The sequence below is a fragment of the Galeopterus variegatus genome, unplaced genomic scaffold, assembly GCF_000696425.1.
Source record: "Galeopterus variegatus unplaced genomic scaffold, G_variegatus-3.0.2 Scaffold6969, whole genome shotgun sequence".
NCBI classification, from domain to species: Eukaryota; Metazoa; Chordata; class Mammalia; order Dermoptera; family Cynocephalidae; genus Galeopterus; species Galeopterus variegatus.
The window spans coordinates 138,104-151,216 of record NW_007733080.1 but is presented as its reverse complement, the minus strand read 5'-3'; the positions used below and the strand labels follow the sequence as shown (position 1 = coordinate 151,216).

At 41.0% G+C, this 13,113-nt stretch overlaps 1 protein-coding gene and 1 pseudogene across 1 annotated transcript in view; one reads left to right on the top strand and one right to left on the bottom strand.

The window, feature by feature from the left end:
* Window positions 1-1,725: 1,725 nt before the first annotated feature.
* Window positions 1,726-4,122, bottom strand: LOC103606934 (annotated as a pseudogene).
* RABGEF1 (RAB guanine nucleotide exchange factor (GEF) 1) overlaps window positions 2,972-13,113 on the top strand; it is a 17,986-nt gene continuing 7,844 nt past the window's right edge. Inside the window, exons 1-4 of the mRNA XM_008591498.1 lie at window positions 2,972-3,369; window positions 5,109-5,190; window positions 6,319-6,451; window positions 10,397-10,488. Of these exons, the coding sequence (XP_008589720.1) occupies window positions 5,172-5,190; window positions 6,319-6,451; window positions 10,397-10,488 (244 nt within the window). The 5' untranslated portion in view covers window positions 2,972-3,369; window positions 5,109-5,171. The remainder of the gene's footprint in view (window positions 3,370-5,108; window positions 5,191-6,318; window positions 6,452-10,396; window positions 10,489-13,113) is intronic.

Sequence of the window (13,113 nt, the reverse complement as noted above, 5' to 3'; positions counted from 1 at the left end):
GCTAAAATCCAAAAGACTCTGAACGATAAATGCTGGAGAGGTTGCAGGGAAACAGGAACTCTCTTACATTGTTGGCGGAACTGCAAAATGGTGCAGCCTCTATTGAAAGTGGTATGGAGGTTCCTCAAACAATTGCAGATAGATCTACCAAATGACCCAGCTATCCCACTGCTGGGAATATACCCAGAATAATGGAGATCATCAAGTCGAAGGTATACCTGTTCCCCAATGTTCATCGCAGCACTGTTTACAATAGCCAAGAGTTGGAACCAGCCCAAATGTCCATCATCGGATGAGTGGATATGGAAAATGTCGTATATCTACACAATGGAATACTGAGCCCTAAAGACTTTGGGCTGAGTGTACACTTCAGCATATAGCTGGTAGATAACCATTGGAGGTTTGAGATGCGGTGTGACCAGATCATAGTCTAAGATGATGAGTTTGACTGTAGTATATATACTCAGCTATAAAAACGAATGAAATACTGCCATTTGCAACAATATGGATGGACCTTGAGAGAATTATATTAAGTGAAACAAGTCAGGCACAGAAAGAGAAATACCACATGTTCTCACTTATTGGTGGGAGCTAAAAATAAATAAATAAATTCACACACACACACACACACACAAAAAAAACTGGGGGGTGGGGGGAGAAGACAAAACAACTACAGTTCCTTGAAGTTGATACGACAAGCAAAGTACATTGTTGGGTGGGAGGGAGGAGAGGGGGGAGGGAGGGAGGTTTCGGTAATGGGCCACAATAATCAACCACATTGTATATTGACAAAATAAAATTTTTTAAAAAATAAATAAAATTAAAAAAAATATAAAATCTAAATGGATTAAATAATTAACAACAGGACAAAGGAAACTAAATGGACCCAGAATATGGAGACCCAAATTCTAGTAATGGGAGTTCCATGTGAATTACAAAGGAAACATAATTAAGGAAATAGTCAAATACAGGTTTTTAAAACTAGAGGTGGAAAAAAAGACTTCAGCCAGATAGTTTAGAAAGTGTACAGAGTACTTCTCAATATTAATATTCAGAGATACTGCATTAGTCAATTTCTGTTGCTTAAAACAAAATACAAGGAATTGGGTGACATAAAGAAAATGAAATTTATTGCTTACAGTTTCTGAGGCCGGGAAGTCAAGTTCCAAGTAACACATCAGTTATGGCAACAGTGACCCAGGGTCTCACATTGCAAGATGGTGGAGGCAGAGTGAGACTAACCTCATTCACTCTCTTTTTAAAGCCCTCAGAACCACACCCCTGACCACCATTTTTAATCCATTCACTATTGCACAGTGCTATAATCTAATCACCTCTTCGAAGCTCCACCTTTCAATTACCATAAGATTTCCTGTCCTTTTAACAGTCACAGTGGGGGCCAAGTTTCTAATACATGAAACTTGGACACAGTCAAGCTTCAGTGAGTTTTGGGGGGACATAATTCAACCCACTACATTCCGCCCCTAGCCTCCCCAAACTCATGTCCTTTACACATGCAAACACATTTATTTCATCCCCAAAGACTTGACTTGTGTCAACTCAAAAGTCCAAAGTTCAAAGTCCCATCTGTGAATTCAAAACAAGTTATCTACTTCCAGGATACAATGGTGGGACAAACAGGGTACATATTCCCATTCCAAAAGGGAGAAATAGGCCAAAAGTAAGGGGTAACAGGTCCTAAACAAGTCTGAAACCCAGCAGGGCAGGCATTAAATCTCAAAGTTTTCTGATCTGCCTTGTGCTGCTCTGTAATCTCGTACTTCTCTTTCTCTTTGTTGAAGATCTCACTTTCCTGGTGTCTAGGCTTCTGCCACTTCTTCTTCTGAAAGTATGCATCAGTCAGATGTTTTGGTATTTTTACATCACTGATATCAATTTTTGTAGAGGTGGCGATGACAAATTTCTGGTGTGTTCTACGCAGAGGAACCCGATCGAGGACCACAGGTTCAGTCATAAGTAGCAAGCCACTGCTCAGCTGCTTCAAGAAAACCACCCTCTTGCCTCTGGCGCCCAGTGAGGATGATCAGAATGGTCCCTGGAGTGATGCTAGCTCGCAGTCTTCTCACTTGCTGACTGAAAGGTTTTTTTGCCATGGCTCAACAGCTTTCGAGTGACATCTTCAGTAGGATAATATCTAGGCATTTTGCGAAGTTTGACCACCCGAGTACGACCCTTCTTGTCACCACCAACTGGTTTTGTGATAGTAGCAGGAATCTTCTTGTTCTTCTTCTTTCAATCCTGGACTTATTCACTGAGTACTTCCTCTTGTACTTGGCCTTTCTGGAATGCATGGCAGAGCAGGAATAGCTGCCAATTTCTCTAACGAAGACAGGGTTTCACTGCAGTGGGGCTTCCCTTCTTGGGGTTTTTAGCCTTGAGGTTAGCCTTTTTAACCTTGCCACTGCCATCAGCCTTCTTGGCTTCTGTTTTCTCCTTAGCATCTGGCTTCTCAGCTTTGTCACCTGCTATCTTGCAAGATGGGAAAGAGTTAGAGGTATAAATTCAGCAACATGATAAGGTCAGTCCACAAAATTCAGTTACAGTGCATATGCCAATGATAAAAAATTAAAGACCTAGCACATTTTTTTAAAATAGCAATTTTGAGGCTGGCCGGTTACTCACTTGGTTAGACTGCAGTGTTATAACACCAATGTCAAGGGTCTGGATCCTCATACTGGCCAGCTGACAAAAAAACTCCACAATTTTTAAAGATAATAGCAATAAAGAACATTAACTATTAAGAACTTAATCTAATGTGAAAAATTAGAAGTTCATACAAAGAATTAAAAGGCAGTTTGAGAATTATATCTTGGATCTAGCTGAGAGAAAATTAAAAGATAATATAAACACTTAAAATATTTAAATTACAGTGTTACATTGTTTATTCTATAAAAACAAGGAAGCAAATATAGAATTTTTTTTGTGAGGGGGGTAAAAGGCAAGGATTTCTGGAGAAGAGGCTTCTCAATCTGGAAGACTTTGAAATATATTCTAAAATGAAAGTCATCACAACTAGATGAGATTTAGGTAAAAGATAAAAATATACAATAGTGAAATAAACCAGGTATTCCAGAAATGGATTCAGTTTCTCAGGAGCAAATTATATGACGACTGGAAAACAAGGGGAACAGGGCCGCTTCTTACTAAAGGCTGCTGAAGAAGACAGGTAGGCTTGTGTGCAAACTGTTGTAGGTCTGTGTTTCATACTATGCACCTTATGTTCCTGCCAGGCTAAAAAGCTAAGGAGCTAAACATGAAAAAATTTAGGAGAAAGCAGATGAGGATATTTACTTCAGCTGTGGAGACGAGCTAAAATTGAACTATTGAAGAATTGTTTTTAATGACCAGGTAAAGGATTTAATGGTATTGACTTTTTAAAAATCTGTGCAATGAAAAATAAAACTCAGGTAAAGCAGAAGGCGACAGTGGGAAATTATGATGAATATAAATAAGAGCTTAATATTACAAAATATGTAAAATTTACTAAGGGTAGTACCTAGACTTTTCTAGATGAGGAATCACTTTTAATTCAGCCAAATGGCATGTGTGTAGATATCTAAGATAGTAACAGGGCTGCAGTCCAGGTGATCACAAAGTGCCGTGAGTGCTTGAAGACCTGACCTACCAGATTATCTTCATTAAAGGAATGAGGGACAATTTCTTAGAGGATGTAAAATGTGAACTGAGCCCTAAAGACTTTGGGCTGAGTGTACACTTCAGCATATAGCTGGTAGATAACCATTGGAGGTTTGAGATGCAGTGTGACCAGATCATAGTCTAAGATGATGAGTTTGACTGTAGTATGCAAAATGCATTGAAAAGTGATAAAGATTGAAGGCTGGGAGAGCAACTGAGCTCCAGGTGAGAGGTAATGAAGGTGAAACCAGGACAGGATAGATGTGAAGACGTGAAGGCAGATGGGTGTGGTGTGGTGACTGTCCTGGCCCCGAGTGCCCCAATCCTTTCAGAATTAAGCAAGAGTGTCAAGACTGCTGCATGCTTCTATAGGGCTTTGTTGTCCCTGGGTGTGTAGTGTCATTGGCCTGTGCAGGTAAGTTTTATGAGAAACAGTGCTGAGGAATGTGTCCAGGCCTTACCCATGCCCTTCTACAGTGACAACTCTATGAGAAGCCTAGGGAGAAATTTCTGATTTGGGAGTCAGAATTTTACCTGAAGAATCAGTTTGCCTTTAAATTTTGAACCCCAAATTTTTAAACTGTTTTCATTTTCGTGATGATTGCTAGAAAGTTTTGTTAGAGAAAAATTTATGGGCTCAATCTTGACTAACTTATATATCCTCAGAGAATACATTTTTGTGTTATTCCTGGCTCTACTTTCTGTCTCTGTCCATGTTTTTTTTTTTTTTTTTGTTATTCTTTTTATTTTCTAAATTATTGTGCTGAACTGTATTCGTCTTTTATATAGACTTTAAACATTCCTTGGAAGAAAGTTGGGAATAAATTCATATATTTTACCTATAAAACCAGTAAAAGCAAATAAAAATTAGAAAGCCCAATGTTATAGGGGCCATGGAGAAATAAGCACACACAAATGGCTAATGACAGTGTACACTGGAGTTTCTGAGGATTGTATCTGGCTAGAAAGTTGTTCATACTTACTAAACTGTTAGTGCCACTTTGGGAAAAGTATCACAAAGAAACCCAAAAGGAAACAGTCTTCAAAAAATTGTATATAGCTGCAGTACACAACAGTGAAAAAATCGAAGTGGCACAGATGCCCAGTGGTGGAGGGTAGAACTGACTGATGTAGTGGAGTACTGTGAAGCTACCAGAAATGATTAACCAGAGTAGATAAATGTAAATGTACATAAATATGTACATTATCAAAACATGCATTATATTTATGGAATAATATGTACATACAGTAAAAAGAATTAAAAGGTCATGGGATGTTGTAAGTAATATTAGTGGATAGGTTTTTCTCCCCTACAGAACTACTATAACTCGTAAGTACTTTCAGGATTAGCACCAGTGCAAGGAGTGGTTTTTGGAAACTTCTTAAGGTTAAGAGCAGTACTCATGAACTTTCTTCACCTACCAAGCAGCCTCTTTCTCCCTTTGTTTCAGGATTTAAGCATTGAGGAACAATCAGAGTGTACTCAGGATTTTTACCAGAATGTGGCTGAAAGAATGCAGACTCGTGGGAAAGGTAATACTTTGTTAGTTGGCTACTGAGAGATTGCTGGTAGTTGCACAGGGGCTGGCTGACTGCTCAGTCTCTTGGTGCTTTCCCTTCTTCTCTGATGGCCCGGCTGGTTTATCCACTCCATCCTGTAACTGCTTCATTGACTTCTGGTGACTGGTCTTATACTTAGCAGTGCCTTTGTATACTACCTTGTGTACCTTTCCAAGTGCAATTGGATAATTTATTGAGTAATGTTCAAAAACTCCATTAGGGGCAGGGGTGGAACAGATTGAAACTTGTGGGAGACTTTTCTAAATGAATCCCCCATCTCAGAATCACTGTTTTGGTGAGTCATTGTTCATGATGATGTATTCCTCAAGGGGGTTGGGTCAGAAGACAAGTTGAGAATCACTGACTTAGAGTTTTAGGTTTTTAGGGAATCTTCTTGAATTCAACTTGCGTTGATGTTGGACTTTAGGATGTACTTAGCACATGTGAATAGTGAGAAATCTGCCCCAGAGATCTTAGAGAGCCCAGAGAGATCTCTTCTGTTTTATGGTGAAACTCAGGAAAATGAAAGGGTAAGTCTTGCACAGCATGCATCAGTGTTGGAATTGCAAACGTGTTTGTAATGTAGCAGGAGGGAGTGGCCGGTGCTGAGGTCTTCCCACGTAGCAGGGTGCCACCTGTTAGGTCCTGCCAAAACAGCTTAAGTTAGAAATGGGGATTCTGTAAAAGGCGATCTCAGAAGTTGAGGCAACTCTTTAAACGGTATATTTTTCATGACTCCTCTACTTTAGGAGCTGATAAAGGGTATTTTTTTTTTTTTTTAAAAGATGACCGGTAAGGGGATCTCAACCCTTGGCTTGGTGTTGTCAGCACCACGCTCAGCCAGTGAGCAAACCGGCCATCCCTATACAGGATCCGAACCCGTGGCCTTGGTGTTATCAGCACCGCACTCTACCGAGTGAGCCACAGGCCGGCCCATAAAGGGTATTTTTTAATGTAACATCTTATACTTTTGTTTCTGGGTGTGTTTAATGTATTTCTAGTAAATTAATTTATTGCTACATAGAAAGTAGTTGAAAACATACTCTTAATTTAAAATGTTCAGCCTTCTCCTGAGCTTTTATATTCATTTGGGTATTTCAGTGCCTCCAGAAAGAGCTGAGAAGATAATGGATCAGATTGAGAAGTACATCATGACTCGCCTTTATAAATATGTGTTCTGCCCAGAAACCACTGATGACGAGAAGAAAGACCTTGCTGTTCAGAAGAGGATCAGGTAGTCATTTGTTTTGCTTTGTCTTATGTTTACTGCCTTCTTAATGGAAGAACGTATTGTGGAAAAATAAGGCACTTGAGTTTTAAACCTTAAGAGAAAGTAACAGCTAAAGTACCTGCCATCCTTAGCATGTAATCTTCTCTGCGTGTCAGAAAGAGGAGGAATGTGGTAATCTTGCTTGTCCATCTGAATCCAGGCAGCTTTAGATAAGAAACGTGTTTGGTGTTTGAGATTGTTTCCAAAATTTCCAAGGAACAGGAGGACTTGTTTTCTCGTTTCCTGGTGCCCTGTGTGAGGAAACTGTACTCTACTGAACAGAGACTAACCTTTCGAAGGGGTAAAGGGCACATCTGACATATTCATTCATTCCAGTAAGGAACATAGGCAACTGTGGGTTAGCCTGGGACGTCTACGGGAAGGTCCAGTTAGGTCTTTTCACGCAGACATTTTCTCTTTTACTATCGAAAAAAAAAAAAAAAAAAGGAAAGAAATACAATATAAATTACAGCTTCAACGTCTCTTGAAAGCAGCTGGATATAAAGTAACTGAATACCAGCTTATAAAACTATTACTGGTAATTAGACAACAATGTCCTCGGTATCCCCGATAAGTGAGTCTTGATTTAGAGGATTGGGAATATATTGGTAAATGGTTAAAAAATGCTCTTGGTACCATAAATGCTTCTCATCTTACAACATGGAATTCATATAGAATTGCCTATGGCCAACACAAAGTCCTAAAACCATAGCTAAAGTGGATAAACAGGATGCTCTCACTGTTTCTGCTGCAGCCGCTTTTAAATGTTACATGCCTTTCCTATCATCCGAGATGGAAATCAAGGTCCTCAGTATGAGAGCCTTCCTTTTGCTGTTTATAAGAAATTCCAGAAAAGTATAACGTTAAATGGCCTCCAAAGTTCTTTTATTAAAGAAATAGTAAAATCTATAGCCAATAATTATGATATGACAGTATAGGACTGGAAAACCCTTGTTAAAACTGTATTAACAACAGCTCAATACAGTGTTTGGCTTCAGGAGTTTTGTGATGCCACCACCACTATTTCAATGGAAAATTTAAATAATATTCCTGTAGATGGAAATATGCTGGTAGGAAAAGGGGCTTATCTTAATTAACCTCAGGATCAAGCTAGACTTCATCCTCAGGTGTTTGCTTAACTGTCAAAGACAGCTATTAAAGCATGGAATAAAATTCGAGAAACAAATACCCCTACTGGCTTTTTTGCCACTGTTAGACAATGGCCTACCGAACCTTACATAGATCTTGTTAGAACTTGTCATTGTGTACTGGACTTTGCAAATGCTTTTTTCTCTTGGCTGATATCCAAGATCAGCTTGCCTTTGCCTGGGAAAGAAAACAATGAACTTTTCAAATGTTGCTTCCAGGTTATCTGCATAGCTCAATTATCTGTCATGGTTTGGTGGCTGGGGACCTAGCCAAGTGGACTAGGCCCAGCACAATTACAATATTTCATCATATTGATGGTATGTCAGCCACCCCCATAGGGCATCCTCTCCTGCAAAGGAGAGGGGACCAAACACATTCACCATACCTCCATGGCAAACTGTTTACAGTAGTCTCCTGTAAAAGAAATAAAATTGAGGTCTTCATAGAAATCTCCTTTGCCTATTGCCTGCAGTGACTAATTATTTAACAACCTTATAGACAACTGGTGTACATGCAAATTCCTTTGGGCCTGACCCACCCTAGGGGAATTGTGCTGGGTACCACCAGGAATGTCATGCTTGGCTTGAAGGGAAGAATGGCTCGAGTTCTTGAGCTGGGCTGTCTCCAGATAAGTTAAGCATATCTATGGACTATTTTGGTGAACAGGTTATGTTTTGGGCACTTGGCCAGTTCCTCCTGGAGGATAAACTTTCACTGAGTTACACAGGTGCAATTAAAATGTTGCTACTTTTGTTATCAACTGCTTTAAAAATCACAAAAAATGAAGGACTTGATTTATCCATAACAGAAGATTTAATTTTAGATGAGGCTGGACAAATAAAAAAATTGTTCCTACAAACATATGGGGGCCTTTGCCTAATGGTTCAATAGGACTTATGTTAGGAAAATCTAGTTATTCTAGTTAAGGTATTCATACAATACCAGGACTTATTGATTCAGATTACACTGGACAAATTAAAATTATGGTTGCTAGTTTAGGGTATCATGTCATTCTCATAGGAATTCATACTGCTCAGTCAATATTAATACTATTTATTACCCCTGGACATATAAATAAAGAAGAACAAGGGTTTTGGGTAGTACTGAAGCTTATTGGATTACAAAGATAAATAATGGACGAACCCTCCTCACTCTCACCACAAATCAAAAAGCATTAACACATTTAATTGATTCGGGAACAAATTTTACTGTAATTGCTTCCAAAAATTGGATTCCCTCCTGGAAAACTTGTTCCTCTTTCATGACTGTATCTGTATTGGGAGGAACACAAACCCCACACCAAAGTAAATATTCTTTCAAATGTATAGGACCTGAGGGACAAACTGCCATTACTGTGCCTTTCATAATGGATCTCCCTGTTACTTTATGGGGAGAGATTTACTTATACAATGGCATGTTTACACAGGCACTTCTCCAAATTTATCATGAAGGCCACTGCTAAACTCCCACCACTCAAACTGCAATGAATTACTGGACCCCCTGTTTGGGTGGAGCAGTGGCCTCTTAAAAGGGAGGAATTACAACAAGCTCATCTTCTGATACAAGGACAATTACGAGCAGGACACATTGAGCCTCATACAGTCCATGGGACACTCCTACTTTTTGCATTCCCGAAAATCAAGGAAATGGAGACTTTTACATGATCTTGGACAGTTTCCTCATCTTGTGGTCAGGCAGGAAGCTGTGAATACCCACATCAAGGCAGCAGGTGTCATCTTTCCTCACCCCTACCAGGGTACGCATTATTCAGCTTGTCCTCCAGGCCCAGGAGAGTGAGTCCCGGCCTCTGTACTCCAGGGGCAGTGGAGCGCCTAGCCCTAGGTCTGAGCAGGAGGAGGGGGGCCTAGGAATTCCAAACGGGGTCCCAAATGGGTTGCTGATCAGTGCTTCTGTACTGGGGGGGTGTCACATGAGAGGTGAATCGTTTTTTTTTTTTTTTGTCTTTTGTCTTTTTTTTCCGTGTCCGGCAACGGATCGCAACCCTCAGTGTTGCCCCCGTACCGGACCGGGGACCGGCAACAGGATTGCAACCCTCGGTGTTGCTCCCGCGCCTCGCTCAGCCAGTGAGCGGGAACCGGTCTGTATGTGGGATCCGAACCCTCGGGCGGGAGCGCCGCCGCGCTTCCCAAGCGGCGCACTATCCAGTGCGCCACCGGGCCGGCCCGAGAGGTGAATTGTTGATACTGGGAAGATGGAAGACACGGCTGAGATAAGGAGCTGGAAGTAACCAGATGGGCACTGGACAGAGGTGCAGGGCGAGAGCACTGACCAAGCAGTTGGTGAGGCAGCAGGAGTCTTTGGCATGAATGGGGGAGTGGCCAGGAAACACACCAGGACTCAGGCTGAGGGCACGCATGCTGGGTAGCCTCTCACACAACATGCCTCAGGAGCTGAGGGTGGAGTGTGAAGGACAATGAGGATCAGGAGCCACAGATTCCTCCCAAATCTTCATTCTCAAACATTGAGTGCTTTTCATTCTTAGTAGTATCATCTCACTTCAACCAGTAGAGGAGTCTTCTATTGCTCTTGTGACACATGCAGAAGAGAAGTCTCATTTTAGGATTCTAGCTCCTTCATCATGCCAGTCGAGCTCCTAATATGCACAGGGGTGATATGCGTGGGCCTGGGGTTGCCTGATTACTCAGTGGCGCCCCATTTTCCCTGAACTAAAGGAAATGACAAGATAAATGACCACAGTCACTCTTGGAACTCTTCTTTACTGTCTGTCTCTCTTTGTAGAGCCCTCCACTGGGTTACACCTCAGATGCTCTGTGTCCCTGTTAATGAAGAAATTCCAGAAGTGTCTGACATGGTGGTGAAAGCAATTACAGGTCAGTGGAACCAAGAGCTTCTGCGTTTGGATGTTTTCCCCCGGAAGTTAACAGTTTGCTGTGGTATTAGTCTATACTTTTTTGAGTGACTAAACAGTCATTAAAGTATTTCCAAAATACAGACTGCCAAAGACACAACGGAATGTAGTAAAAGTGATTTGCGAGGAGTGTCAGTTTCATGGATTAGGTGCTTTCAGAACAGCAGGTAAACTCTTTTTCTACTTCTTTTTCAGTGTCCAAAGTCTCATTTCTTGAGACTAAACTAAGGTCAAATACAGCTAGAGTAAATTTCTTAAAACTCAGTCACATGTATATATTCAAAATAACTTTGGATGGAGGAAGGGAATTCATAAGGCAAGGTAATCCCCAAGCTGGAGTAACATATTCAGGTGACGCATCTGGGTGGTTAGGGATGTGCTTTGAATTATTTTTCTGGTTTGATCAGGAAGTAAATGAAGTGACCCATAGTGATGTGGCTCTGCCGTTCTGAGAAGGTCCAGGCTCCTAATAAGGTGTATGTTTCTTGTACATAGGAATAATCCAGCAGCAGTGCAACTCAAAAGTTTAAAAAAAAAAAAAAAAAAACCCAAAACTCCTAATGGCCAGGACTCGAGCATTGGCCAGCTTCTCCTTAATTAGGGAGAGAAGCTGGAAAGACTTGCTCGTTTAGAAATTGTTAATGCAGTTCTGTTGGGAACTAAAGTGGATCTGCTGGTGTTAGCAGTATTGGAGGCAGGCCATTAGATTGGCTTCTTTGGTTATAAGAACCAGAGACTCCCCCAAGCTTCAGGAAGAAGTGAGGGTTTGCTGAAGATGTTATTGGAGTTGTAAAGGAGGCAGGGCTTGACAGGAACTTGGCTCCAGGGCTCCTCTAGGGATTGGGTGATCTTATTCCCTCTACAATAGCAGGAGTGTCTTTACTGCAAGCATTCTGCTGCTAATGAGGTTCTTCTACTTTCTCAGGTTCTGCCTCTTTTTGTATATCTTTGCATTTCAATTCCTGTTATTAAATGAATTATTCTCTGTAATTTCCTGTGCAGGTTCTGGAGGCAGAGTCTACTTGGCTTAGCTAAGTGCTGTCCTCTTTGCTCTTCCAGGCTTTGCTGCCAGGCTGTGTTGTAGACCCTGTGAATTGACTCCTTTGGGTCAAGGCCTGCCTCCATCCCTACCTTTTGCTTAAGGGCACTCATAAGAGATTGAAAGTGGGGGCCTTCTAAAAGCCTGGGGATGGACTTGCGTTTTTTTCTAAGGACTCCTACTAGAATGTCCAAGACCAACTGCTTTATGTTTACACTATTGCACAGGAGTTAATGTTGAGGATCCTTTCCTGAAAGCCACAGGACAGACCTCATAAAATCAGAAATTACAAGTGCCAGACGACTGTTTACTTAAACATAGAACTAAAAAAGAGGATTTTAGTATATAAAGAGTTGTTCATTCAATTTGACAGGTGAAACTTTCCTCTCAGGGCATCTGAGAGGGAGTTTGAAGAGATCATTTTTTGTTTGTTCATTTATTTTTGGCAGCCAGCCTGTATGGGGTTCCGAACCCTTGACCTTGGTGTTCCCAGCACCACGCTCTAACCAAGTGAGCTGACCAGCCAGTTCAAGAGATCTTTTGACAGCAGAAATTCAGCAACAAAATTTGAAAAGCCGTCTTTCTCTCTCTCCCATCTTAGCCCCCTAATCTCGTCAGTCCGAACGTAGATACATCCTGGGCTCTGTGAGCACTGAAGGTTACATGATCACTTTATTCCTAATCTGAAATTATCAGCCTATGTACAAGAGTAATCAGAGAGGATACTAACCTGTAACAGTGGTCTTAAATATGGAGATGCCAGTTAAATTTCCCCAAATAATTTCATGTGCTACTAATAAGCACTGTCAGTTTTGCTTATACATATACTGAATGAGGTATTTTCCATTTCAGTTGACATCTGTCTCTAGAGGAAAGATCCATGGGAAAAGAGTCATCTGTTTCCTCTTGGTTTCAAGAAGGACCCCAATCTTGGCATTTGGTGTTTCAAAAATTATCTCTATTGTGGGAGACATACAATGAATAAAGATTTTGAGACGTTTAAGCTGACATTTAGCTCCATATGTTAGAGGAGATGGCCATGGGGTTAAAACACATCCCGTGTAGCATATGCAGGGTGGAGTCAAAACCTGAAGAAACAAATTCCCACTGGAGGAGTGAGGGGTCCTCTGAAGTCACAGAGAGTAATGACCAGTTCACCCCTATATTTTGTCTCTGATGGCTAGAGGAAAGCCTAAAACTTTGAATATAGAAAAATATATTTTTGAAATCTTAGTTCTGCAGATATGATCTTAAAACCCTTTGAGAGATGCTAAAACAATAAGATTTACCTTTTAGTCAAATTCAAGGAGAAAAAAATCTTACTCATTGGAGGACTCTTTCCAAGGAAGCTACCAGATAGATCTAGAAGCCATCAAACTTGAATCTGAGAAACCAGTTTCCTCCCAACCAAGACAGCCTTTACATCCGGTTCCCCCCCCCCCCCCCCCCCCCTTTCTTTTTCTTTTTTTTTTTTTTTTCTTTTTGTCTTTTTTCGTGTCTGGCAATGGATCGCAACCCTCAGTGTCGCGCCCGTACTGGGCCAGGACC